General features: G+C 43.7%; 2 protein-coding genes across 20 annotated transcripts in view; one reads left to right on the top strand and one right to left on the bottom strand.

Annotated features, from left to right (window-relative positions):
* The window catches only part of Atac2 (Ada2a-containing complex component 2), a 32,238-nt gene extending 19,262 nt beyond the window's left edge, over positions 1 to 12,976 (bottom strand). For 2 of the 10 annotated variants that reach the window (XM_070104834.1, XM_070104824.1), the window contains exon 1: positions 450 to 650. The gene's annotated coding sequence lies outside the window, so the exon portion shown is untranslated. Of the gene's footprint in view, positions 1 to 124; positions 173 to 224; positions 313 to 445; positions 651 to 9,499; positions 9,523 to 12,915 lie in introns of those variants that run through there. The other 8 variants (XM_070104831.1, XM_070104832.1, XM_070104825.1 and 5 more) reach the window with 8 other exon arrangements.
* gpp (DOT1 like histone lysine methyltransferase grappa) overlaps positions 5,990 to 24,404 on the top strand; it is a 409,864-nt gene continuing 391,449 nt past the window's right edge. For all 10 annotated transcript variants that reach the window (XR_011394677.1, XM_070104816.1, XM_053798787.2 and 7 more), the window contains exons 1-2: positions 5,990 to 6,200; positions 12,973 to 13,013. Coding sequence is in view for 9 of the 10 variants with exons in the window: in XM_070104816.1 (XP_069960917.1) it covers positions 6,102 to 6,200; positions 12,973 to 13,013 (140 nt within the window). In the remaining variant the exon portion in view is untranslated. The remainder of the gene's footprint in view (positions 6,201 to 12,972; positions 13,014 to 24,404) is intronic.

Below are 24,404 nucleotides of genomic sequence, written 5' to 3' on the forward strand. Positions count from 1 at the left end.
ATTATAAACATGAGGAGCGCTAAACCCATAGGATTATACAGCACATGGGGGGGGTGGAAGGCATTCAGGACCAATTCAGGGAACTGGAACACAGATCCAATTCCCAAGATCAAGAGCCCCTCACCAGCATCACAGAACCTCTATGGAAGGTAGATCCTATTGTTCACTGATGTCTGGAAAGAGAAATATTGTATTAAATTCAGTTTTAATAATTCAGTATTTACCTAGTAGCCACAATAGACAATATTTACAATACAATACCCCTCAAGGAAGGTTCCTTGATGTTGGTCAGGGGCTCTTGATTTAGGGAATTGGATCTGTGCTCCAGTTCCCTGAATTAAGCCTGAATGCCTTCCACATCCCCCCCCAGGCGCTGTATAACCCTCCGGGTTTAGCGCTTCCCCCTTGATTATAATAATAATAATACAATACAATAGATATCTACACACAATAGACAATATTTAGAGCTCGGGAAGACATCTGGGTCCAGATAGTTGGGTAGATATTTTACTTGGCTCCAGCATACAATATTGAGGTCCAGCTTTATTATGTGGGAATAACAGCTTTTATTTATCTTGTCATTTACACAAATATTAAAAACGACCCAAAGCAAATTAGTCTTCTTTGTTGTGGTTTATAAGGACCATTGACAGCTTACGCCGGATAAATTACCGTCGATTTTGTTTGGGTTTATAGGGCCACTGGTAGCGTACGCCGTATCGGGCTCCACCTTCCAGTGTCCGGAAAACAAACTTCGATCAAAGTAGAAGGTAGTTGGCTAATAACTGTGAAATGAAATGTCGCCAATGTGCTTTAAAGCCAGCAAGAAGGCGCAGGTGCAAGTCAGGGGAGTCCGGGAAATATATGTTGTACAAATATGGGCGGGAATTCAAGGGAAAGGAAAGTTTTTTTCTGGAAAGGGAAAAGAGAACATAAAATTCCCAAGTTCGATCAGGTGGATCATAAGATTAAGCAATGGCACAGAGACACCTCCCTCCATGAGTAAGCACCTCGCAAGTCCACGAACACCACCGGTGATGACTTGTTGGGAGTTTTAAGGGCCACTGACAACTTACACCAGCCCTGGAGGTGTGCTGATGTTTCATTTTCCCTGGATGATCATAATATATTTTCCTAGTTTTTAATGGGACGCTTGTCCTCATCTTATTCCGCCTGCTGAGCAATTCAACGGAGGAGAATCATAGTTTCATATTATCGTTGTTATTTTAACGGCTTTAAAAGGAGACCGGTTACTAAACTCGGGTAAGGGTTATCCTAGGTAAGGTATTTCGCTTTCCTGGAGCTTAAGTAAGTGGTCCACCTGATCTAACTCGTAACTTTATGTTCCTGTTTCTATTTGCAAAGGAAACTCGTGTTCTCTTTCTTTTCATCACACAGCTTTGGGCAATATTTTTCCCGCACATTGGGAAGCAACTTTGGAAACAAAGTAAGTTGTGAGTGACCAAGAAAAACCCCAACGAGAAGAAGAAAGCAGAAGGAACAGGAGTTACCTTAGCAAATTTAAAGTTTTGATTGTGCCGCCTGGCTAGTGTACTTTATGTACATCCTCACCTGAGCTCCGGTATAGCAGGATACCTACATCCTCACTTGAGTTCCGGTATAGCAGGATACCTACATCCTCACCTGAGCTCTGGTATAGCAGGATACCTACATCCTCACCTGAGCTCTGGTATAGCAGGATACCTACATCCTCACCTGAGCTCTGGTATAGCAGGATACCTACATCCTCACCTGAGCTCTGGTATAGCAGGATACCTACATCCTCACCTGAGCTCCGGTATAGCAGGATACTTACATCCTCCCCTGAGCTCCGGTATAGCAGGATACCTACATCCTCCCCTGAGCTCCGGTATAGCAGGATACCTACATCCTCCCCTGAGCTCCGGTATAGCAGGATACCTACATCCTCCCCTGAGCTCCGGTATAGCAGGATACCTACATCCTCCCCTGAGCTCCGGTATAGCAGGATACCTACATCCTCCCCTGAGCTCCGGTATAGCAGGATACCTACATCCTCCCCTGAGCTCCGGTATAGCAGGATACCTACATCCTCCCCTGAGCTCCGGTATAGCAGGATACCTACATCCTCCCCTGAGCTCCGGTATAGCAGGATACCTACATCCTCACCTGAGCTCCGGTATAGCAGGATACCTACATCCTCCCCTGAGCTCCGGTATAGCAGGATACCTACATCCTCACCTGAGCTCCGGTATAGCAGGATACCTACATCCTCACCTGAGCTCCGGTATAGCAGGATACCTACATCCTCCCTTGAGCTCCGGTATAACAGGATACCTACATCCTCACCTGAGCTCCTGTATAGCAGGATACCTACATCCTCACTTGAGTTCCGGTATAGCAGGATACCTACATCCTCACCTGAGTTCCGGTATAGCAGGATACCTACATCCTCCCCTGAGCTCCGGTATAGCAGGATACCTACATCCTCCCCTGAGCTCCGGTATAGCAGGATACCTACATCCTCACCTGAGCTCCGGTATAGCAGGATACCTACATCCTCCCCTGAGCTCCGGTATAGCAGGATACCTACATCCTCACCTGAGCTCCGGTATAGCAGGATACCTACATCCTCACCTGAGCTCCGGTATAGCAGGATACCTACATCCTCCCTTGAGCTCCGGTATAACAGGATACCTACATCCTCACCTGAGCTCCGGTATAGCAGGATACCTACATCCTCACTTGAGTTCCGGTATAGCAGGATACCTACATCCTCACCTGAGTTCCGGTATAGCAGGATACCTACATCCTCCCCTGAGCTCCGGTATAGCAGGATACCTACATCCTCCCTTGAGCTCCGGTATAACAGGATACCTACATCCTCACCTGAGCTCCGGTATAACAGGATACCTACATCCTCACTTGAGTTCCGGTATAGCAGGATACCTACATCCTCACCTGAGTTCCGGTATAGCAGGATACCTACATCCTCCCCTGAGCTCCGGTATAACAGGATACCTACATCCTCACCTGAGCTCCGGTATAACAGGATACTTACATCCTCACTTGAGTTCCGGTATAACAGGATACCTACATCCTCACTTGAGTTCCGGTATAGCAGGATACCTACATCCTCCCCTGAGTTCCGGTATAGCAGGATACCTACATCCTCCCCTGAGCTCCGGTATAACAGGATACCTACATCCTCACCTGAGCTCCGGTATAACAGGATACCTACATCCTCACTTGAGTTCTGGTATAACAGGATACCTACATCCTCACCTGAGTTCCGGTATAGCAGGATACCTACATCCTCACCTGAGCTCCGGTATAACAGGATACCTACATCCTCACTTGAGTTCCGGTATAACAGGATACCTACATCCTCACCTGAGTTCCGGTATAGCAGGATACCTACATCCTCACCTGAGCTCCGGTATAACAGGATACCTACATCCTCACCTGAGCTCCGGTATAACAGGATACCTACATCCTCACCTGAGTTCCGGTATAACAGGATACCTACATCCTCACCTGAGCTCCGGTATAACAGGATACCTACATCCTCACCTGAGTTCCGGTATAACAGGATACCTACATCCTCACCAGGAGCTTTATCAAGAAGACTTGACAAAGCTCCTGGAGAGCGAAACGTTGCCACAATAAAATGTCACATTAGTTGCACTTGTGTCCTTTAAATAAATGTCCAAAGTGGAAAATGGAGCTGACTGAAATGGATGTCATTTATTATTGCACATGGAAAGCCCAGCTGGCAGAATGAGACGAGGACAAGTGTTCCAGAATACACGGGGAAATTTATTTCCAGTATTCAGGTGAGAAGGATATGACTGCACACCACCATGGCTGGCGAGAAGTGACGTTTGTTGTAATGTTAGTAAGTTTATTTAGACACAGGTACACATAAGTACAGTCTTCATGCATAATATAAATTACTTAGGGTGACCCTAAAAAGTTAGACAGGCTATTTCATAAATCTTCATTTATGAGCTCTGGGCTACAAATAGGCAAAGTTCTCAAAAACATGGATAAGAATACAGAAAGATTAACTCTCTCATGCTTTGGAGAATAATAGTGAACATAAGAACAGTTATTTGTTGGTTTTCTGTATATTTTGAACTTAATATAATGACTTGTTTCTATTGGGGTCATTGTTGTTGGTGTTAACTTGGGACTGTGAAGGGCCACTAAAGTTTACGTCTTATTGAATCCTGTTTCAATAAGAGAATTATAAAGGAAATAAACTTTTCCGGAAAGAAAAACTGGAATAATAAAAGCACACTCCATTTAAGTCAACAACTGCAGGCTTTTCTCTGTCCTAGGAGGTAATGTATGGTGCCTCGACCCATATGCCCAGCGGACTGTGTAAGATGAGGAGGAACGTCCCGGGAAAGCAAAGTGGGAAAATTTGTTACTTGATCAAGGCAGAAGAAACTGAAACGTTCCACCAGGAACGTTTTTAGGTCAGGTGGACCCTAGACCTAAACACTGGCTGAGCCAGATGTCCCGCTCTCTGAGCCAGCAAACAGGCTTCCCTCAAATCTTGGAAATTTACAAAACCTAAAGAAAAAGGCTGATGAATGTTGGGAATTGCCATTAGCAATGAGCTTGATTCCTCCAGCCTTTTCACTCATCGTTCTACCTGGAGAGTACACGAATAACCCGTACATAGGAGAGAGGAGCTTACGACGACGTTTCGGTCATGCTCAAGTCATGCTTCACTGTGTAGAGCTTTATCAAGTCATGCTTCACTCTGTGAAACCTGGGTTTCAATTCGAGATGAATGGAAACGTTACGTATGTTTCCTTACACTTTTTTTTGCCCCTGTGCACCTAGCAGTAAATAGGCACCTGTTTACCTAGCAGTAAGTAGGTACATGCGCGTTAACCAACTGTTGTGGGTGGCATCCTAGGGAAGAGGCTCTAGAACCACCATAATAATAATAATATATTTATTTACATGTACAAGGTATACAGACCATAGCTGACATCAGTGACATACTACTATATAGAAAGCAGCTTGTTATGTTGAGCATTTCCCTCAAACTAGGTCAGTTTTGTCCCAGGATGCGACCCACACCAGTCCACTAACACCCAGGTACCCATATTTCTCATGGGTGAACAGGGACAGCAGGCTTCTTATGGAAGCATCCTGATGTTTTTCCAGCCGTACCTGGGAATCCATCCCCTGATCTCAGTATGTTAGCTGAGTGCTCTAGCAAGTGAACTATGGGACACCGAGTAAGGCACATTAAACTAGGAATCTGGAACCAAATAATGCCGGTGTTAAGTTTATTGAGGTACAAATCCACATATAATTATCATACATATTGTAAAATAACTAGAATAATCCAAAAAGTCAGACAATGTGACTTATTTCCATTAAGTAAGTTTATTTAGGTACAGGTACATATTACCTGGAGGGGGTCGGGGGTCAACGCCCCCGCTGCCCGGTCTGAGACCAGGCACTATCACACAGTGCAAATAAGTATAACTTATTAGGGTCCTTGTGATTGATTTCCACTGGATTTTTTATAGATCAGTATCTTAGGTGCAGAATTTAGTTTATTAGGTAAAGGACACAAGTGCAACTAATGCAACGTTTTACTGTTGCGACGTTTTACTCTCCAGGAGGTTTATCAAGCTTGACAAAGCTCCTGGAGAGTGAAACACTTCCAGAATATTGCACTAGTTGCACGTGGTCCCTGTACCTAACATTATGTATAAGTATACAGTAATAAAGTTAGATTATCATACATGGCAGTATATGTGTAGAGAACCCTGGATAACCCATAAAAGTCAAAGTAACTTATTTCCATTGTGGGTAATTCCACCAACATTACTGAAACATGTGGTTTAGTAGATAGAAACGTTGATGGAGAACGTTGGTGTTAGTGTGGTGGTGCTCTCTGGTGTGTGTTCCGGGAAGCTGTTGGTGGCAGTTTTGTGTGTGGTGGTGGTTTATAGTGTTGTAGCGGCAGTGTGACTCAGGCATGGAGAGTGAGAGCACGCGAGTGTGATCCGCTCCAGTATGGGGCTGGCTTTTCCTAAGTGGAGTGGAAATTAGTGGTAGTGTTGACAAGATAACAGTGGTTGGTAATAATGCCGGAGTCTGAAAAGTCGCTAGAGCTCAAACTTCACAGTCCGGCAGGGGTGGAGGCCATTATTTTTCACTGGCCGCTGACATCGGGTTCAGGCGCTGTGAGTCTCCTCACCGGCCGTTTTTGTACTCATTTTTACCCTCCTCCCCCCCATTTTCCTCTCCTGCTTCGTCTCTTCACTCGCCTTTTCCTCCTGGGAGTACCTATTCTCCCTCCATGTTGGTGCTAGAAGGTTGTGATGGTGTTTGTGGCGACCAGTAATGAATATTATAACCCAGACAACTACACCATTATTATCCCCTCCATTATATTCCCTCTATATCTATTTTATCTTTCTCTACCCTAAAGGCTAGTTCCTTGATGCTGATGAGGGGATCTTGATCTTGGGCATTGGATCTGTGCTCCAGTTTCCTAAATTGAGTCTAAATACCTTTCATCCCCCCCCCCCTCACAGGCGTTGTATGATCCCTGTGGGTTTAGTGCTCCCCATGATTAATTATAATTCTCATTTTCTCATACTATGACTCTCCCATTCTTTCTATTATGTTATTTATTCTTGTACCTCTCGTTCTCCTCTACCTATCCTCCCCCTTTCTCATTGTTTCCTCTTATTTCTCCGTTTCTTCTATTTCCTCTCCCTTTCCCTCTTCTCTCCGTCTCCCTCCCTTCCCTCTCCATCTCCCTTCCCTCTCCATCTCTCTCCCCTCCATTTCTCTCTTCCTTCTCCATCTCCCTCTCTTCCTTCATCTCCCTCTCTTCCTCCATCTCCCTCTCTTCCTTCATCTCCCTCTCTTCCTTCTCCATCTCCCTCTCTTCCTTCATCTCCCTCTCTTCCTTCATCTCCCTCTCTTCCTTCTCCATCTCCCTCCCCTCTCCATCTCCCTCTTCCTTCATCTCCCTCTCTTCCTTCTCCATCTCCCTCCCCTCTCCATCTCCCTCTCTTCCTTCATCTCCCTCTCTTCCTTCATCTCCCTCTCTTCCTTCTCCATCTCCCTCTCTTCCTTCATCTACCTCTCTTCCTTCTCCATCTCCCTCCGCTCTCCATCTCCCCCCCTTCCCTCTCCAGCTCTCTCCCCTCTCCATCTCCCTCTTCCTTCTCCATCTCTCTCTCTTCCTTCTCCATCTCTCTCTCTCTTCCTTCTCCATCTCTCTCTCTCTTCCTTCTCCATCTCTCTCTCTTCCTTCTCCATCTCCCTCCCTTCCCACTCCATCTCCCTCCCTTCCCTCTCCATCTCCCTTCCCTCTCCATCTCCCTCCCCTCTCCATCTCCCTTCCCTCTCCCTCCCTTCCCTCTCCATCTCCCTCACTGGCTTACTTTTAACCTGCTTGTCCATGGCTGGCCGCCATCGCTTCATATTTATGGCAGGAATATACAACCTAGACAAGGACATTGTTGTGATTGATCCAGCTGGTGATTGAGAACAAAGTGGTATTAACAGTGTGTGGTGTGATTGAAACTCAGGTGGTTGTGATTGATCCAGCTGGTGATTGAGAACAAAGTGGTATTAACAGTGTGTGGTGTGATTGATCCCAGCTAGTGATTGAGAACGAAGTGGTATTAAGTGTGTGGTGTGATTGAAACTCGGGTGGTTGTTATTGATCCCAGCTAGTGATTGAGAACAAAGTGGTATTAACAGTGTGGTGTGATTGAAACTCAGGTGGTTGTGATTGAGCCCAGCTGGTGATTGATAACAAAGTGGTATTAACAGTGTGGTGTGATTGAAACTCGGGTGGTTGTTATTGATCCCAGCTGGTGATTGAAAACAAAGTGGTATTAACTGTGTGGCGTGATTGAAACTCAGGTGGTTATTGATCCCAGCTGGTGATTGAGAACGAAGTGGTATTAACAGTGTGTGGTGTGATTGAAACTCGGGTGGTTGTTATTGATCCCAGCTAGTGATTGAGAACAAAGTGGTATTAACAGTGTGGTGTGATTGAAACTCAGGTGGTTGTGATTGAGCCCAGCTGGTGATTGAGAACAAAGTGGTATTAACAGTGTGGTGTGATTGAAACTCGGGTGGTTGTTATTGATCCCAGCTGGTGATTGAAAACAGTGGTATTAACTGTGTGGTGTGATTGAAACTCAGGTGGTTGTTATTGATCCCAGCTGGTGATTGAGAACAAAGTGGTGTTAACAGTGCGGTGTGATTGAAACTCAGGTGGTTGTGATTGATCCCAGCTTGTGATTGAGAACAGTGGCATTAACAGTGTGGTGTGATTGAAACTCAGGTGGTTGTGATTGAGCCCAGCTGGTGATTGAGAACAAAGTGGTATTAACAGTGTGGTGTGATTGAAACTCAGATGGTTGTTATTGATCCCAGCTGGTGATTGAGAACAAAGTGGTATTGTGTGGTGTGATTGAAACTCAGGTGGTTGTGATTGATCCCAGCTGGTGATTGAGAACAAAGTGGTATTAACAGTGTATGGTGTGATTGAAACTCAGGTGGTTGTAAGTGATCCCAGCTGGTGATTGAGAACAAAGTGGTATTAACAGTGTGGTGTGATTGAAACTCAGGTGGTTGTGATTGAGCCCAGCTGGTGATTGAGAACAAAGTGGTATTAACAGTGTGGTGTGATTGAAACTCAGATGGTTGTTATTGATCCCAGCTGGTGATTGAGAACAAAGTGGTATTAAGTGTGTGGTGTGATTGAAACTCAGGTGGTTGTGATTGATCCCAGCTGGTGATTGAGAACAAAGTGGTATTAACAGTGTATGGTGTGATTGAAACTCAGGTGGTTGTGATTGATCCAGCTGGTGATTGAGAGCAAAGTGGTATTAACAGTGTGTGGTGTGATTGAAACTCAGGTGGTTGTAAGTGATCCCAGCTGGTGATTGAGAACAAAGTGGTATTAACAGTGTGGTGTGATTGAAACTCAGGTGGTTGTGATTGATCCCAGCTGGTGATTGAGAGCAAAGTGGTATTAATAGTGTGGTGTGATTGAAACTCGGGTGGTTGTGATTGAGCCCAGCTGGTGATTGAGAGCAGTGGTATTAACAGTGATGTGATTGAAACTCAGATAGTTCTGATTGAACCCAGCTGGTGATTGAGAGGAAAGTGATATTAATTAATACTGTGTGGTGTGATTGAAACTCATTTGGTTGTGGTTGTGGTTGAGGCAGCTGGTGAGCAAAGAACCCATATAGTATGAGAGGTCGTGGTGTGGAAAAGTTATGGTGGTTGTTTTAAACATGATAGCCACGTGTCGACACAGTTGTTGCAAATATAAAGTCATCTAGATACACAAATTTCACGTGAGATTTCCTATGCAACTATTGTAGAATTAACACAAAACAGATGCTGGTAAAGTATTGATGATAATATAATGTCAGTTTAAAAGTACCTTGCCTAAATAAGACGTTAGTCTGTTAAATTTTTGTACTGTTGCAGGATTACTAACCTTTCTATCACATTAGCATATAAGATGGCAGGTAAATATACACTCCGTATACACTACTTTCCTGTATGGCTAACAGTTCTTAATCCTTCAGATTTACGAGGTGTAATTCGAGACACCGAACTCATGGATATATGTTACAATTAATGGAGTGCAAATGAGGCGGCTGATAATGTAGCCCCGTTCAGTTAGTCTATTTCACTTGGCCACTGAAACTGCTTGAAATACAATAAAAATAACGAACATGCGCGCGCGCAAACAGATGGCATTGAGGAGATCCCTGTACCATTTACTTTTATACACAGCTATATGAAGTGTAAGCTTACCCTCGCTACTCCAGAGACAACCTTGACAATGAATGAAAGTAGCGGCAGTGCCTCAGGCAGTAAATAATGCTTCCTACCATTAGTATCATCTCCCTAAACTGGCCTAAGATAAAGAAAAAAAACATTTTGTACCTACTCAGTTTTAAATTAGTTTCATAAGAATATTACAATTAAAAGTCGTATTCTCGTTGACATTGATAGAATATAAACTCTAATGTATGTTATTTTTTTTTTTTTTTTGTATTTCCAATAGTCTAGCAAGTTAGAACTGGTGTTGAACACTATATCTTATCAACTTTAATAACACAGCCTGTATCCCAGAATATTTTTAGCTTTGCTTGTCAGTGTAATGGATCTCTGGTTATTTGCGGAACTGAAGTGGCTTGCGTAAAGGAATTCCTCTTGTGACCTTATTTCTTGCTGGATATATAACACTACGCTGTGTCACAAGACACCCTTATGCAGTGGGTAGGATGACCCAGTGAACCTATTGTGTTTACTCGCCCAATTGTGTTTGCTGCGACAGACACGTTGCTGCTAACACTGTTTTTACCTGCCTTGACCGACATTTACCGAGTTCTGGCAGAGTGAGGAACTGTCGACCGTATTCTTGAATATATGTATGGTAGTAGGTGGATAGAGTAATCATTCAAGGAAGTACTAATCTGTCGGATTACTTTTTTTTTTCTTTGTCTCGTGAACATATGACAGGTGTATCTCTTACACTTATACTGCCTTCAGAATACACACACGCACACACTTTTGATATTATATAGCCGTCTTAACAGTTCTTAATTCTGTATTACATGTATTTCCTTTTCCAATTTAGAAGGCCTAGTCTAAGGCCAGGTCGTAGAAAAGACATCCCCTAGGATCACTTTAACGGATTAAGTTGTCTTCCACGTTAGTTTAACTCATTCCATTCTCATTCCCTAAGTCATGCAGCTACTGTTTGAAGAGATTATTGTGTGATGTGCCTTATACTGTGTAGTGACTTAATATCTGGATACGTACTGTATGCTTGTGGTGTGAATATTCTGTTTGTGACTATAGGGTGAGACTACAGGTAACTAGTATGTTGTGTAAGAACTATTATAGTGTGAGACTACGGGTAATTATACTTTTGTGACGTGACTATTAGTGGTGACTTATACTGTGTACTGACTATTATACTGTGTGGTGGCTTGTACTGTGTACAGTGACCTGTACTGTGTATAGTGACTTGTACTGAGTGGGTCTGCTTGTAATGTGTGCAGTGACTGCACTGATTGACGTGCTGTGTAATGACTTGTACTGTGTGTGACGACTATTGTACTGTATGGTGACGATTGTACTGTGTGGCTACTATTGTACTTTATGGTGAATTGTACTGTTTGCTGACTACTGTACCGTGTACTAATTATTGTACTGTATCCCAACTAATGCACTGTGTAATGACTTGTATTTTGTACTGTATGGTGATTTTTAATCTGGTGAATACTGTTGTGGTGACTATTGTACTGTCATGACTGTTCTGTAGTTCCTTGTACTACGTGGAGGGTACGTGTATTTATTTGTGTTGTGCTATTACAGTGCCTGTCTTATGTAGTGACTAGTATACTGTGCATGGTGACTTACACGATGTGGTTATTATACTACATGGTGGCTATTATGCTACCAGTATGTGATTGGTATTATAGTTTGTGAATCAAACTGGGAATAATAATATGCTGTGTGGTGAACATTATACTGTGTGTTTGGCGAGTGTGGTGACTTGTGCTGTATGTTTGGTAGCTTATACTGTGTAGACACATAGTATATCATGACTGTTGAGGTGAATATACTGTGTGGTAACGTAATATAGTTTAGTGACATACTTTGTTGCCGCAATATTGTGTGGTGACCATTATACCTGGAGTCTTCCGGATGTCACTGCTTCCGCGGTCTGGTCCCAGACCAGGCCTCTTGGTTGCTAGCCTGATCGATCAACCTGTTAGTGCCCACCGCCCGCAGTCCAACATATGCACCACAACTCGGCTGATCAGGAACTATTTTTGAGGAATTTGAGTTCTCTGTTGAAGACAGCTAGGTGTTTCTTGGTGATCCCCTTTGTGCATGAAAGGAGGGAAGAGTCGTAGTCCCTTAACACTTATTGAGTTCTCTGGATATACAGTGCTCCCCTTCTTTTCATTGGAAGTATCCTCCTCCAAGTCTCGTGTGCTTATAAGTAGTAATTTCGGTGTGCAGGTTCATACGAACTATGAAGGGTTCTCTATATATTTTCTAGGTCAGCAGTTTCACCTGCCTTGAAGGGGGCCGTTAATACATATTCCAGCCTAGAGAGAACCAGTGACCTGAACAGTATCTTCATTGGCATGGCATATCTCTGTTTTGAAGGTTCTAGTTATCCAACATCATTTTTCTTGCAGTTCCAATAACATTGCTCATTGATTTATCACTCCCAAGGTTTTCATAATTGACACGGTCTATTGAGTGGTTTGACGGTCTTGTACTTCGACCTTGTTTTTATGTTTTCCATTTTCCTTGGCGTAGTCAGTGAAATTTGTCTTCTTGGAGCATAATGTTGTTTTCAGTGGTCCACTGAAAGACTTGGTATACATCAGCTTGAGGTTCGCTGCCTTCTATGGATGCCACTACCATACAAATTCTAGTATCGTCTGCAAAAGTTGATAGAATGCATTGATTGATGTCCCTGTCTGTCAGATATAAAAATGAGAGAGAAGTAGGCGAGTACCATGCCTGGGGGGATTACCTGGAGATTACCTGGAGAGAGTTCCGGGGGTCAACGCCCCCGCGGCCCGGTCTGTGACCAGGGGGGGGACAACTTTTTATGGGGTAACTATTATTTTGTGTGGTGACTAGTGTCTTTTGACATAGTTTGTATGGTGACTTGTACTGTGTGTAGTGACAAACTTACGTAATACCGTGTGTATGGTGACTTATATTGTGTGTGTGGCGACTATTAAACTTGGGTAATACTACTGGCTAACGCTACACGGGTGTATGAACCAACAACAAATTTTTGTCCAAGCTATTTTTATAGTTACCGAATGCGTTAGCTTCAATGACTAGTTGGCAGAATGGTCTACTTACCTACAACTTGATTTGTTTTGGATGTTGCACTAAGTGAATTTTTTATCTCTTTCTTAGGACAAACATGATGGGGCGTACGAGATCGTGGAGACAATACGGTAAGTACTGTAGTGTTTTTGTGACTGCAGACGCGCGCACTCGCAGTATGCTGCTATCAGTGTGATAATTACACTGTTAGGAGCACCAGAAACGTGCTACTGCATTGTTCCATGTGATAGTTGCGTTGTTGGAAAACCCAACATCTGCTGCTGCACGATAGTTACATTTTTGGTAAACTTCTGCAGTATCCTACAGTTTTGTATGATAGTTACGTTGTTGGGAATATCAGCACTGCTACACTATTCTATATGATAGTTATTTTGTGGGAACACCAGTGTACTGCGACATACTGCTGTATGGTAGTTACATTGTGGAAACACCTGCTGTGTGTTTTTTAGACAATTCTGTATTACATTGTATGAACATCTGCAGTAATAATAACTTCAGCAGGGCTAAAGCTACTATTACTTGTGGATTACCATCTCACTAGTGTAGTGGAACGTGTTGGGGTGGGGGAAGGTTAGGAGTGTGGGACGGGGTAGCGGGTTGGTAGCGTTCCCAGCTTATGTAACGGCGAGACACCAGCCAGTCGCCTCCCTCCCTCTTTCCCTCCCAGCCCCTTTAAGACTTACTCTGGCTGGTTTGTTCTCTCGGCTTCGCTTCTTCCTCCTCCCTCTCCCTTCCTCTCTTATCCTCCCGGTTTCCTTCCCCTTCCTCTCTTTCTTCACTTGAAGCGTCTGCGTCCTCTTCTCCCACCTTTTCTTTCTCTCACTTCTCCCGTCTCTTCTTCCCTATCTCCAGTCCTTCCCCATCTTTTCCCCACCTGCGCACAGTTCTACATTGGATCCAGGGGTGCCGAGTAGCTCACTGGTGAGAGCATTCGTGTCAAAATCAAAAGTCTCCAGGTTCGGTTCTCAAGTACAGAGAAACTGTATGTCTGACAATGGAAATAGGTTAAGAACTCAGTGGAAATAACTCAGACTATTGTGGTATACCAAATTAATGCTACATAATATATTCATAGTGTATGCCTGCAACACTTTGTGCCTTCATACATGGTAGGAATTACCAACATATCTAGCTGTCTTCAAGAGGGAGATAGAGAAGGTCTAGCCAGTTTGATCAGGCCAGTTGTACCTACGATGACTTGCGTGGTGCTGGCAACAACAGGCTGGTTAATCAGGTCATCAGCCTGGTATAGGACTGGGTCGCAAGGGATGATGCCCCTGAAATAGATTACATGTCTGTAATATAATTGTAGTTTTGCCTCAATAAAAGTTAACTTAGGGGGGACTTTGTGGTTTGGGATGAAGCATGCAGCGCCAGCGTGGAGCCCACACCTGGTCAAACATGTCTACCAGCTTGAAAATATTGTTTCCCAGCTAGTCTTCTCTCGGGACTGAGAGAACAGCACTACGAGGAGTGTCTTGAGGGAACTGTACCTAACCACATCAGATACTCATAGGAATTGACGGAATTTAAACTGCGAGGATCACGGACAGGGCATTCCTGTGACAACTGTAACCGGTTTTGAGAGTTCGTATACCCTTGCAGCCTGGCCTGAGGACAGACCTCTTCCTTGATTGCCGGGACAAGTATAAAAGTCTTAAGAGGAAACCTGGTAAGTGAGTATGGGTGGGTGAGATGACCTGCCTAGTATGGGCAAGTAGACATACTGGAGTGTACCTCCATTCTTGTGTTCCACTAAGTGCTAGATCAATCAGGCTGTGATGGATGTGTGTACCATCGGCCACCAGCAGCAACAACCTGTTTATCCAGGCAAGCACCAGACAAGCCTGATCTAGGGCCAGGCTCTGAGAGCAGGAAAACTCTTGAAACTTATCAATGGTATATCAGAGGTAAAGGTAACTCAATAAGTACAGTTATTGAGGCTAAAACGTTGTGTAGTTTTAAAAATAGGTTAGATAAATACATGAGTGGGTGTGGGTGGGTGTGAGTTGGACCTGACTAGCTTGTGTTTCTAGGTCAGTTGTCGTGTTCCTTCCTTAAGTGAATGTGACCTGCCCTGACTGGGTTGGGGAATTGGCTTAAGCCGGTAGGAGACTTGGACCTGCCTCGCATGGGCCGGTAGGCCTGCTGCAGTGTTCCTTTCTTATGTTCTTATTGCAGCCAGGAGTCCACAGACTCGTGTAGCAGTCGCAACCTGGCTGAACTGGTTAAGTCCATTTTCCCCTTGAAAGTCACACACAAGTTCCCTTGAAAGTCACACACAAGTCCCCTTGAAAGTCACACATAAGTCCCCTTGAAAGTCACACACAAGTCCCAGGAATGTCGGAAGACGCTGCTAAAGGGGTGAATTTTGACTATCATGTGATTCTTAGGAAAATCAATATATTTGTTTAGTTTTCTTTACCACATTCTTACATCAGCATTGTTGGTTTAACATTCTAGTGGGATGATCTGCTTGAAGCCGAGTGCAAATCCTTACTAAACCTAATGTGCTTAAAGCACCTTAAGAAAAAAAAAAGATAATTGGATACATTCAACCCCAGCAAACAATTCAATGAGAACTGTACTAGACTGGAACCAGTGTAACTTGCCTGAAGGGTGTTGAGAAATCTATATATGAAGTTAGGTAGAGTGAATATAACTGGTAAGTGAGGACGTACCTTCCTCACGTACGTCTGTCTGTACATGAGAACCAAGTGTATACATGTTCTCGTCAATACACAACCTAGTATATACCTTGTACTTGTCAGTACACAGGAACCCAGTGTATACATTGTACTTGTCAGTACACAGTAAGTGTATCATTGTACTTATCAGTACACAGGAAGTGCATACATTGTAGTTGTCAGCACACAAAAACCCAGTGTATACTGTTTTCAGTACACATGAACCAAGTAAGTATACATTGTACTTGTCAGTACACAAGAACCTGGCATATGTATTGTACTCGTCAGTACACAAGAAATTAGTGCACTGTTCTCATCAGTACTTCAGGCAGTTTGGCAAAATATGCAGTCATCCTTATGGAGTCTTGAACATTGTGCTTAACTGTCCACTTAGGAATATATCCAGATGTCAAGATATGAATGAAAAAAGATACCAGACATATTAAGCAAATTTCCTAAATTTGCTTGCAACAGATAAGTCAACTGTAAATATAAATCCAACTGTATTAATGTTAACCCCTTTTGGAGCCTAGGTCTTTAGCCTTTTATGTTTTAATACGTTAAGCTACCGTGCACAGGATGGATATGGGGTGCACAATAAACTAGCCAGTTCGGCGGCAAAATCTGGTTTAATATAATCATCAGTACAGAAGAACCCAGTGTATACAGTGTTGTGGTGTGTACCGAGAAGAAACAAAGGGGTTGCTTGTTGGGCAGCCAGACAGCACTAGGCTGGTGCCTCGGCTACTGCTGCTTCCTACCACCACTTGGCATCTCAGCTCAGATTACACCGTGTTTTTTTCATTGCCTGTTCAACTTGTGTGGCTTCTGACTTCCGCAGCTTGGTTTGGGCACAGAGAGTATGGTCATCATCATAAGGAAGCTCCAGTCATGTAGAACATTCCTTAGGAAATGGAAAGTGATCATGTTCGATCCAAGGAAAAGAAATTACCGCAAATAAGAACATTTCAATAGTATCAAGACACCACCCCTTGAAGGGCGAGTGCTGGTTGGGGGGTTGTTAATATAGGTGAGAGTGTTTAATACAGCGCTGTATGACCCATATGAGTTTAACGTTGTGATAGTTTGGGTGAATGTGGGCTGATGGGTCATGGTGTAGGTTTTTAAACTCTCAGCCTAGTGGTGGCGGAGGCTTGGCAGATAGGTAGGTCGCAGTAAGTGCAGCGCAACTGGCAGATAGGTAGGTCGCAATAAGTTCAACATAACTGGCAGATAGGTAGGTCGCAAGAAGTTCAACATAACTGGCAGTTAGGTTGCAAGAAGTACAACATAGCTCATACAAATATTGAAAGCTTAGACTCCTCCAGGGAGGTTACATGACGCTTGATCTAAGGAATAAGAACAGACCTCCGCTTCCTTAGATCGAACTTGATTAACTTCTATTCTCCTAGGCGCTGTACGACCCCTACGGAGTTAACTCTCCCCCCAAGAATGTTCTAATTGGATGTGAACGTGGTGTTGTGGGGTAAAAACTGCATATGTAGTGTGTTTGCTTGCTTGCTTGCATCTAACTCTAAAGACCACCAGGATATAATTGGTCCTTGTGTGAAGATAGTAGTGTATTCTAGTGCTGTATTTTCAGGTCAGGGATGGTACAATTCACAAAAAGACACACCTTAGAAGATGACGCGTATGATTTGGCAATTGTCCAGGACACACCAATCGTGGTCATAAGTTACCTTCTGTGCGGATTATTTATGAAGTGTTCCATCAATGGTATTTTGACTTATTCTTCTCGATAAAACAGTTGCTAGGTGTCTCATATTGACAAAATATGAAGACAAGTATACAGCACTTAGGAGGTTTGTCGTGAAATATTTCGTTTATTAGAAGTTTTTCAACCTGAAAAAAATCGTAGTGGGCGAAGAGTTATCTAATATCCTTAATTGCTGTAATTATTTAAGGGAATGACGGTTGAACGGCAGAATGCCGCAGGAATTTAGTAACAAATATAGACTCCGTTTAAAACATAAAGGGTTTGCTGTAAGCACGTTTGTGTAAGCCTAGAGGTTGTGGTGACGCGAGAGCAGCATCACTAGTGCACTAAGCACAAGCTTCACTTGGTCCGCCACTGCACTGCCTAAGAATGTAAAGCACGATATTATGGGTCGATACACATTAGAGGAGAGCAGGTGGCGGGACTAGGGGGCTGGAGGGTAAGCTTATATATATAGAAAACGGGTTTTAAAGTAGCCAGAGCGTGTTAATGTGTTTGTTTGTGAGTTCTGCTTTCACTCACCCGAGTCTTGGAACAACGATATATATATATATATATATATATATATATATATATATATATATATATATATATATATATATATATATATATACAATTGATTACTTTCTACAGGTCTTATGTATAAACTCAGGGTTACCTGGAGGTTATTCCGGGGATCAACGCCCCCGCGGCCCGGTCCATGACCAGGCCTCCCGATGGATCAGGGCCTGATCAACTAGGCTGTTACTGCTGGCCGCACGCAGTCCAACGTATGAGCCACAGCCCGGCTGATCCGGCACTGACTTTAGGTATCTGTCCAGCTCTCTCTTGAAGGCAGCCAGGGGTTTATTGGCAATTCCCCTAATGCTTGATGGGAGGCTGTTGAACAGTTTTGGGCCCCGAACACTTACGGTGTTTTCTCTTAGTGTACCAATGGCGCCCCTACTTTTTATTGGGGGCATTTTGCATCGCCTGCCCAGTCTTTTACTTTCGTAGGGAGTGATTTCTGTGTGCAGATTTGGGACCATTCCTTCCAAGATTTTCCAAGTGTAGATTATGATATATCTCTCCCTCCTGCGTTCCAACGAGTACAAGTCAAGTGCTTCCAAGCGTTCCCAGTAGTTAAGGTGCTTGACGGAACTTATACGTGCAGTAAAGGATCTCTGTACACTCTCTAGATCTGCGATTTCACCTGCTTTGAATGGAGATGTTAATGTACAGCAGTATTCCAGCCTAGAGAGAACAAGTGATTTGAAAAGGATCATCATGGGCTTGGCATCTCTCGTTTTGAAAGTTCTCATTATCCATCCTATCATTTTCTTTGCACGTGCGGTCGTGGCACTGTTGTGATCCTTGAAAGTGAGATCCTCAGACATTACTACTCCCAGGGTGCATAGTATGTTAAAATATTAATGTGTACACACACACACACACACACACACACACACACACACACACACACACACACACACACACACACACACACATATATATATATATATATATATAATTAGTCCACAGCAGGGTTCGAACCTGCACACACTGCATCACCTGTGCACACCTGCAATGTATGCGGGTTCTAATCCTGCTGTGGACTGATTGATAATGTTTAAATAATTTCGCAAACACACAGGTATTGGCAGGCACTAGAATAGGCAGAGGCACTGCCACGTTTATAAACCAGCTTAGGTCCTGATGCAGGCATGTATATATGGTAAGAAACATACACAACAGAGGTTGGCAAGGGATTGGTGACGGAGGCAGTTGGTCCTGAGTGTGGCGCGTCTTGGCTGTGTGTGGCTGGTTCAGCTTTAAGGTATTGACAAGAGGCCTGACGTGCGTGTTCTCTCCCCTCCCTCCCATTCTCTCTCTCTCTCTCTCTCTCTCTCTCTCTCTCTCTCTCTCTCGCTTCTGCGTTAATAACAGTGATTAGGAATTATAGAGGAATAAGTCATGTTATTTTGGTTTGTTATACTGGGGTAATTTTTATAATTTGTCACCGCTGTATGCTTGCAATAATCATATTTTTAATGCAATCATTGTAGAAATATTGAAAGAGCAGTGTTTATACACACCTGTATATTTAACCTAAATCAAGCTTATCATACGGCTGATATAAGCACAAAACAGTCCCCTTACTCAGGCAGGATTTTGAGTTTGCGTTCCATAGCATTACTCAGAAGTTAAACTGAATTAACTTGCGCTGGTTTGTATGCGTTCGAAATGTAGCCTACACAGGTAACCCGCACATAGGAGAGAGAGGAGCTTACCACGACGTTTCGGTCCAAATTGGACCGAAACGTTGTCGTAAGCTCCTGCTATGTGCGGGTTATTTGTGTATTTTTCCAGTCACGGTATCGTGTTTTTTGGTTCTTTGTACTGGTAGAGCGTTTGTCTCTCACCCGAAAGAGCCGAGATTTGTTATTGCGACACTAAACATCTACCTGTAGTCTGGGCACGTCTCTACGCTGGCTGCCCCTGTTCACCTAGCAACAAATAGGTATGTGGGAATGCGTGTGTTGTTGTGGGTCGCATCCTGGGGACGGACCTGTGACCCAAACCATACCCCCGGCCGGGATTGAACCCGCGGTCATAGAGTCTCAAAATTCCAAACCTGCAGTAAAATGCACTGCATGACTTGGACCACTGGAAGATTATTTTAGTACCACGATTACCTTCATGTTACGTGTATTGTTTTTTTTTAGTTAGTGGTTAAATATAGGCTTTCGTGGGTTTATGTAAACTACTGCTTTTTACTGATTGTGATTAAATATATATTTTTTTCTAAGGTTGTGGTACCCACCGTAATTTTCTAAGGTTGTGGTACCCACCCTTAAAATAATCTTAAACTAGTTTTTGAAGCTTTAGAGGTAGGCACTTAAATCTAGAAAAGAAGATATGACCCCAATGGAAATAAGTCACTTTTTTGGGGGGGGAGGGGTTCTAGATAATTTACACTATGTATGATCATTGTACTTGTGTACCTGTAGCTAAATAATCTTAACTAGGATGACTTATGAGGAGTGGTGGTGCAGGAGGTGTGGCGGCGGTAGTGGAAGGAAAGTGAGAGTAGTGGTGTAGCTTGTATCCAGATGCTCCTCTGGCACCAGTCTCGCTACCATATCATTTTATATTTAGCTCCCCTAATTGTGCTTGATGGGTCGAGCTCCGGCACCTGGTCTTCCCTCAACCTTTACTCACCTAGTGCCTTGATGGGTCGAGCTCCGGCACCTGGTACTCCCTCAACCTTTACTCACCTAGTGCCTTGATGGGTCGAGCTCCGGCACCTGGTCCTCCCTCAACCTTCACTTCCCTTGGTGGGTCGAGTTTCTTTTTAGTTTGTAGCCTTCTTGAAGGCAGTCACACTCTTACTGTAAAGCCTTGTATGTTGTCAGCTCGCCCTACTTCCTCTCTTAGGTCATTCCACCCCTTCACTACACACTTCGATATATATTCACTACACACTTGCCTTTAATTTCTCCTGTTTTTTAATTCTCATTCCTGTAATATTTCCTTTCCAATTTATTAAGTCTGGTCTAAGGTCGGTCCGCGGGGACGATATCCGTCTCGAAATCATTAGCAGATAACAAGAACTTCGGGTCCCTTCAAGGACCCTGATGTTGATGAAAGTTTTTGATATTAGGAATGGAAGCTACTCCGCTTTGATCCAGTCTGGTTACCTTCCACTTCTTGGTGCTATATGGCACCTTTGGGTTTAAAGTTTGGCCAAATATTTAATATTATGTTAGTGCTTTCCCGCATATCTTAGCTTGTTTGACTACTTTACAAGAGTCAGCAATAATACGCAGAATGGCATCTGTCATAGGAATTCCAACACTCCAGGTTAGTGCAGTCGCCCCTCCCTTCCACTTCCTGTTTGACTTGCATCATTTCCCTTCTCTGAATCCATGTTATTCGTCTTCCGCGAAGCTCTTTCCGTATTTTTCATAGAATTTTTCCAGAAGCGAAAGCTTGTTAGACGTCTTTCATTCTGGTAGGATTGTTTCCCCGTTGTTATGAATGTACATCCATGATAGCGCCTTTCTTTTGTGTTTAACAGTTATTGTAAATTATATATTTATACTACACAAAGAAATGTTTGCTTGATCATGCATTAAACACCCCCACCTTTCTCCCCTCCTTTCCTATTTCATCGCTGGGTGCAGGCCAGCAGTAACAGCCTCGTTGATCAGGCCCCGATCCACCAGGAGGCCTGATCATGAACCGGGCCGCGTGGACATTGATCCCCGGAATGCTCTCCAGGCAGCCTCCAGGTAGCCTCCAGGCAGTCTCCAGGCAGCCTCCATGCAGCCTCCAGGTAGCTTCCAGGCAGCGTCCAGGTAGCCTCCAGGTAGCCTCCAGGTAGCTTCCAGGCAGCGTCCAGGTAGCTTCCAGGTAGCCTCCAGGTAGCTTCCAGGCAGCGTCCAGGTACCCTCCAGGCAGGTAGGAAAGCTGTCCTGTAATCAGATATAGTAAGGAAACATCACTCTTCAACAACTATATATTCCTTGATGCCGGTGAAGGACTCTTGATTCTAGGAATTGGAGCTATCCAAACTTAATTACTCTCCATTACCCAGGCGCCTAATGCCTCCTGGAACAAAATCATTATAATATTAACTGGGAAGCACAAAAATCTGTATTTTAGTGTTCCATGATGATAGAATACTGCAGTAGCACGCTACGTTACTCGGATAAAGAAAAAGGAACATTTCATTGAGTGGTGGATAGCCACATGGTTATAATCATAACCATGATTTTAAAGGGGTGACCAGTAAGCTAGCGGAAGGCCTCGGTCAGATGACCAAATTCTCAAACTGTGGGTCATCATATGACTAAGACCCGCGTCGGGAAACACGTGTCCTGTTTCCTGACAAATCTTGCCTAACTAAAACTGAGTGGTGGTGGTGGTGTTGTTCCTGGAGTGAGTGAGTGAGTGCCTTGTGGCACCGTCATGTGGTGCCTCATGTAGGTTTAGTATTTGCGTTGTGGTAAATACTTCTTGGAATCTTCAGCTTAGTTCCTGATACTTTACTCTTATCGTTGTTGTTCTCTTTCTGAATTAATCTCGCTTGTTTCAACACTCATCTATTATACTTTTATAAGAATCTCGTGTTTACATAGGCAGCTGTCATCATCATCATCTCTCACACAGTTGAAGAATCTCGTGTTTACATAGGCAGCTGTCATCATCATCATCTCTCACACAGTTGAAGATTGAGACACTTATGCAACATATGGGAATCTTTATTCAGGAAACGTTTCGACACACAGTGGCTTCATCAGTCCAATACAAAGTAGAAAGGCGTAAGGAGAGGAGGAGTTTGAGGTAATCAGTCCCTCAGCCTGGAGTCGATGTGTTCAGTCCATCAATCTTGTAGAATGTACAGCATAGGGCCGTAGATGTGGCTTATATACTGTAGTCAGGTGAGGCAAATAAAGATTCCCATATGTTGCATAAGTGTCTCAATCTTTAAGTTGTCGGTTTTTCAAACCATTCATCTCACACAGTTCTAGTGTCATGTTAATCACTTCTTTATCCTACTGAACACATCTTACTCGCATTTTTAACATTATATTCCTGCTTCTTACTTTTGCCAAGGGTTCCAACTCTTATTTGCCATTTTGTTAACTAACCTTGTAGAGACTTTTGACGTTAAATTTGTCAGTTTTTAACTGAGATTAACCCCTCAGAGGAGTTTTTTTAATTAATTTAACAAACTTCATAATTTCATTTTGTTTGAACTGAAAATTTACCTCATTTAGGATTTTATAAGAGTATTTTGTAAGAGTATTTTATAAGAGTATTTTCAAATATGACTCTTGGTGGTAGCTTGAACTCTTCTGCTTCCATTTACTTAACACATCTCCTTTCCTCGTTGTTTTCCTTCTCTCCCCTTTACCTCCATTCTTCTTCCACCCCTTTAATCGCTCCCCTTTCCCCTAGCCCTACTTTCTCTCCTTGCCTCCCGTTACTGGAGCCTCGGGGTCATTGGGGCGAACAACTGTAAACACTGCCTGTATCCTGCCCGGCACACCTTGCTCTCTCTCTTTCTCCTTCTCTCTTCTCTTCCTCTCTCCTCTCCCCCTCTTTTCCTCTTTCCTCTCCCCCTCTTTTCCTCTCTCCTCTCCCCCTCTTTTCCTCTTTCCTCTCCCCCTCTTTTCCTCTTTCCTCTCCCCCTCTTTTCCTCTCTCCTCTCCCCCTCTTTTCCTCTCTTCTCTCCCCCTCTTTTCCTCTTTCCTCTCCCCCTCTGTTCCTCTGTCCTCTCCCCCTCTTGTCCTCTCTTCTCTCCCCCTCTTTTCCTCTTTCCTCTCCCCCTCTTTTCCTCTCTTCTCTCCCCCTCTTTTCCTCTTTCCTCTCCCCCTCTTTTCCTCTCTCCTCTCCCCCTCTTTTCCTCTCTTCTCTCCCCCTCTTTTCCTCTTTCCTCTCCCCCTCTTTTCCTCTCTCCTCTCCCCCTCTTTTCCTCTCTTCTCTCCCCCTCTCTATTTCAACATCCATTATCTTATTCCATGCCTTTTACTACTCCAGTCTCGTTATTCCATTTATACCATTTGTTGTGTACGTATATCGCTAATTTAGGTATTTTTTTTATTTTTCTCTTATTGTATGTTTCGTTGTTTCTCTACAAAGATGGGCACGGCTGGGAGAAGCATGGCTGCCCAGCTTTTGAGGCATCTGTGGCCTAGTGGTCTAGAACGTCACTTGGGAACCTTGCCAGCCTTCCCTGACGTGGCTTCGAATCCTGCTGATTGTGATCTTTCTCTGTATATACCCGTTTGTTTCTTAATATGCAATAGACCCATACTAAAACAATAATATTGCAAGTGATGTCGTGCTCTCTGTCTCATTATTATAACAAGAGGAGAGTAGTAGTACCTGCTTACCATTCCTATAACAAGAGGAGGGTAGTAGTACCTGCTTACCATTCCTATAAGAGGAGGGTAGTAGTACCTGCTTACCATTCCTATAAGAAGAGGAGGGTAGTAGTACCTGCTTACCATTCCTATAAGAAGAGGAGGGTAGTAGTACCTGCTTACCATTCCTATAAGAGGAGGGTAGTAGTACCTGCTTACCAT

The sequence above is a fragment of the Cherax quadricarinatus genome, chromosome 95, assembly GCF_038502225.1.
Source record: "Cherax quadricarinatus isolate ZL_2023a chromosome 95, ASM3850222v1, whole genome shotgun sequence".
Classification (NCBI taxonomy): domain Eukaryota; kingdom Metazoa; phylum Arthropoda; class Malacostraca; order Decapoda; family Parastacidae; genus Cherax; species Cherax quadricarinatus.